The following is a 508-nucleotide window of genomic DNA, read 5'->3' as shown; positions in this document are numbered from 1 at the left end:
TTAAACCAAGTGTAGAACAGATAACAGAATTACTAATTTACTAGCGGTTGACATACGCACCTTGAATAAATTCGAATGGTAAGACCCACCATGGGTTCTTGATCCAAGAAATGTACAAGAAGCGAACCACATTGCCTGTTAAGCCAATACACAACACCTGAAAAATAATATAGAAGTGCTTTTTATTTTGCATAACTAAAAGGTATACTGTCTGAACAACTCACAGTTTTTTGTGTATAGATTTTTTCTTTTTGTTTTTGTAACGTGAGATTAAAGAAAAATGAACCATACCTTTACATGCCCAATCTGTGAGATGAGTCGGAAGCTGAAGAAGTACGCAAAAATTTCTGATATGTGGTTGATGATGCTAGCAATACCAAAGACAGTTGGGGTTCCACCATAGTCCTAAGAAAGAGAATGTATTTTAAGCATTATTTTCAGTATCTTTATATCTCAGAAACTTGTGAATAGTTTCTATGGAGTCTTTATAATAGTTTAGTGCATCACT

General features: G+C 34.1%; 1 protein-coding gene across 1 annotated transcript in view; it reads right to left on the bottom strand.

Moving 5' to 3' along the window:
* LOC119591437 (major facilitator superfamily domain-containing protein 6-like) overlaps nucleotides 1-508 on the bottom strand; it is a 17185-nt gene that overhangs the window by 2367 nt on the left and 14310 nt on the right. The window contains 2 exon segments of the mRNA XM_037940178.1: nucleotides 61-157; nucleotides 292-405. Of these exon segments, the coding sequence (XP_037796106.1) occupies nucleotides 61-157; nucleotides 292-405 (211 nt within the window).

The sequence above is a fragment of the Penaeus monodon genome, chromosome 28, assembly GCF_015228065.2.
Source record: "Penaeus monodon isolate SGIC_2016 chromosome 28, NSTDA_Pmon_1, whole genome shotgun sequence".
Classification (NCBI taxonomy): Eukaryota; Metazoa; Arthropoda; class Malacostraca; order Decapoda; family Penaeidae; genus Penaeus; species Penaeus monodon.
The sequence above is the reverse complement of the archived record's forward strand: the minus strand, read 5'-3'. Positions and strand labels throughout refer to the sequence as shown.